General features: G+C 66.9%; 1 protein-coding gene across 1 annotated transcript in view; it reads left to right on the top strand.

Moving 5' to 3' along the window:
* Nucleotides 1–422: 422 nt before the first annotated feature.
* The window catches only part of PPM1J (protein phosphatase, Mg2+/Mn2+ dependent 1J), a gene marked incomplete at its 5' end in the record, with an annotated part of 5590 nt that continues 3306 nt past the window's right edge, over nt 423–2706 (top strand). Inside the window, 3 exons of the mRNA XM_026864117.1 lie at nt 423–764; nt 1183–1295; nt 2690–2706. Of these exons, the coding sequence (XP_026719918.1) occupies nt 423–764; nt 1183–1295; nt 2690–2706 (472 nt within the window). The remainder of the gene's footprint in view (nt 765–1182; nt 1296–2689) is intronic.

Raw genomic sequence — 2706 nt, 5'->3', positions numbered from 1 at the left:
GCGGGGACGCGACGGGGGGACGCGAGATGGGGCACGTGGCGATGTCTGTGCGCTGAGGGTTCCCTCGGTCCCCGGGCTGGCTGCCCCTGCTCCTGCCAGCGTCCCCGCTGCACTGACCAGGGCTGCCTGGCCCGGGGCGGCCACCGGCCCGTGTGCCCCGGCAGGCTGCAGAGGTGCCTCCCCTTCGGAGGAGCCGGCTGCTGGGGACGCGCTGCTGGCAGCACGAGGTGTCTGACGCAGCCAGGGGCTGGAGCCAGGGACCAGGCCTGGAGCCAGGGACCAGCTGTGTCTGGACAGCCTGGATCAGCTGCCCATGTCACCTCTGCCAGCCGGAGGCGAAGCCCCGTGTGTTGTCCTCAGCTGGTGACCCCACTGCTCTGAATTTCCCATCCCATCTGCTTCCTTGCAGGCTCGTTTAACCTTCCTTCCTCTCCCCGCAGGGCAGGAGGGGCTTTTATTTCCACTACTGGGCCTTGTTCGATGGCCATGCGGGCAGCGGCGCCGCTGTCCTGGCATCCAAGAGGCTCCATCTGCACATCTGTGAGCAGCTCCGGGACCTCGTGGACATCCTGCAGGACCCCTCCCCGCCTCCCATCTGCCTCTCGCACGACACCCGGGCCGGCCCCACCGAGCCGAGCCGGGTCCCCCCGCCAGAGGACAGTGGGGAGGTCCCCAACGATGCTGTGCCACGGTTTCACCTGGAGAAAGAGGTCTCCCACGAGAGCCTGGTGATCGGCGCCATCGAGAACGCCTTCAAGCACATGGTGAGAGAAGCCCCCACCCGTGGGGACGCCCGGGGCACCCCCAGAGCCCTGCTGTCCCTGCCTGCACCCGCACGTCCCCTCCAGCGAAAGCAGCTCTGGAGCAGGGCGGGGGCTGCGGTGAGGGCTCCGAGCAGGGTGGGCTCGGAGGGGCACTGTGATGCTCTCCCGTATCTCGGGGGCTCAGGACGCAGGCACCTGGGTCTCCGATGTGGGTGCAGAGGGCTTCTCTGTGCTGCGTCCCCAGCCCTGCAGCCGCCCTGCATGGGGAAGGGTGCCCGGCCCCGCCTGGAGCAGGCTCTGGGCCAGGCTTGTAGCCCAGGTGCTGCCGGAGCAGCCGGGTGCTAGTTTGGGCTGCTTGCAGCTTTGCTTTGCACCTTTGCCTGCCCGCCCTGCCTGGAGCCACGCTCTGTCTCCCCAGGACGACCAGATCGAGCGGGAGCGAGTGTCCCAGCGCCTGCCCGGGGGCTGCTGCGCCCTGGCCGCCGTCTACCTCATGGGCAAGTTCTACGTGGCCAACGCTGGCGACAGCAGGTACGGCCCTGCGGAGCAGCTCCCGCCTTTCGCCCCGTAATCGAGGAGCTCCCCGGTGCTGGAGGCTGCTGAGGAGCAGCCGGCTCCGTCCCTGAAGCTGGGCTGTCTTGGGGAGGGCAGAGGCAGCGGGACTGGGCAGAGCCGTGCGCCGGGGACAGCGTGTCCTGCCATCGTCCCCGCGTTTGCCCGGCGCGCAGAGCGGGCTGCAGAGCCACCTCCCAAAATCTGGGACTTGCGCCTTCCTCCCCGTCTGCTTCTGGATCACACCCCAGCCCCTGCTGCCAGCGCTGGTTTGGGCTGCAGGTTGGGGAGGGAAAATTGCCCTCAGCAAAGCTTTCGGAAATGTTCAGTAAGTTATTTTAGGGCACACTTTGTACCGGTGAACTGTGTCAGGAGAAGGACACCCAAATCTTCGTGCAGAGAAGTCCCGTGGGAGCGCAGGGACGTTGGCTGATCCGTGCGTTGCCGTGGGCGCGCTGCTGTAACTGGGCCTGGGTGTGTTCCTGCCCCCGAGCCATGGCAGGAGGGCAAGTCCACCTTGTGCTGGGGGTGAAGCTGAGTTGAGTAGCTCTGTATTTACTCCAGGGTTTGCTTGTCCCAGGCAGGGTCAGGCCAGCAAGTACAGGCTCTGGTAATTGTCTGAGGCTGGAGGATGTGCTTCCAGCTCTGGGATGGAGGGACAGGAGGAGGAGGAGGACCTTGGTGCCTCCAGTTTTGGGTGCGGGGCCCCTCCGTGGCCGTGCGGGACGTGCGCGGGGCCCCAGGGCTGTAACGGTGCCGCTGGGCGAGGGTCTGTTCCCTCCTCGGGCGCTGGATGCTGCCAGGGCTGGGCTCAGAGCTGGGCTCAGCCAGGCCCGGCATCGCTGGGGCAGAGCCACAGCCCCGGGGGGGACAGTGGGGGGGACAGCTGGGCCACCACTGCTGGAGATCCTCGATCCCCCCATGCCATCCAGAAACATCTCATAATCAGACTTTCAGGGTTTTTAGCACATTAATCCATCAGAGCAGCCCCAGCCGTGTCCTGCTGCTGCCGAATTCTGCCTGGCTGGCGTGTGGCTCCCCTCTGGGGGGGGGTACCCACCTTTGTGCTCCTCCTTTTCTAACCGTAGCCTGCCCTTTGGTTTGCTCTGCTTCATTCCCCTCTGCCCCATGCTTCTCTTCCGTTTCCTCTGCCTCGCAGCCCCTGTGCCGCACGGGCGGGGGACGTGCCCTGCCTTACGCAGCGGATTCAGGCCGCAGCCCCCGGCCCGGGGCTGGGGAGGGGGCTGGCAGCCGGGGGCAGGGCTGCACCGCCCCGCAGCCCCGCAGGGAATCGCCCCGGAGCGCCGGGCTCAGCTCCCCCGCCACGGCTCCTCTCCGCCTCCCTAATCGCATCCTTCCATGTTTCATTGCAGGGCCATTATCATCCGTA

This window comes from Athene cunicularia, assembly GCF_003259725.1.
Source record: "Athene cunicularia isolate RWA chromosome 26 unlocalized genomic scaffold, athCun1 chr26_part1, whole genome shotgun sequence".
Taxonomy (NCBI): Eukaryota; Metazoa; Chordata; class Aves; order Strigiformes; family Strigidae; genus Athene; species Athene cunicularia.
This window is presented reverse-complemented; position numbering and strand designations above follow the sequence as displayed.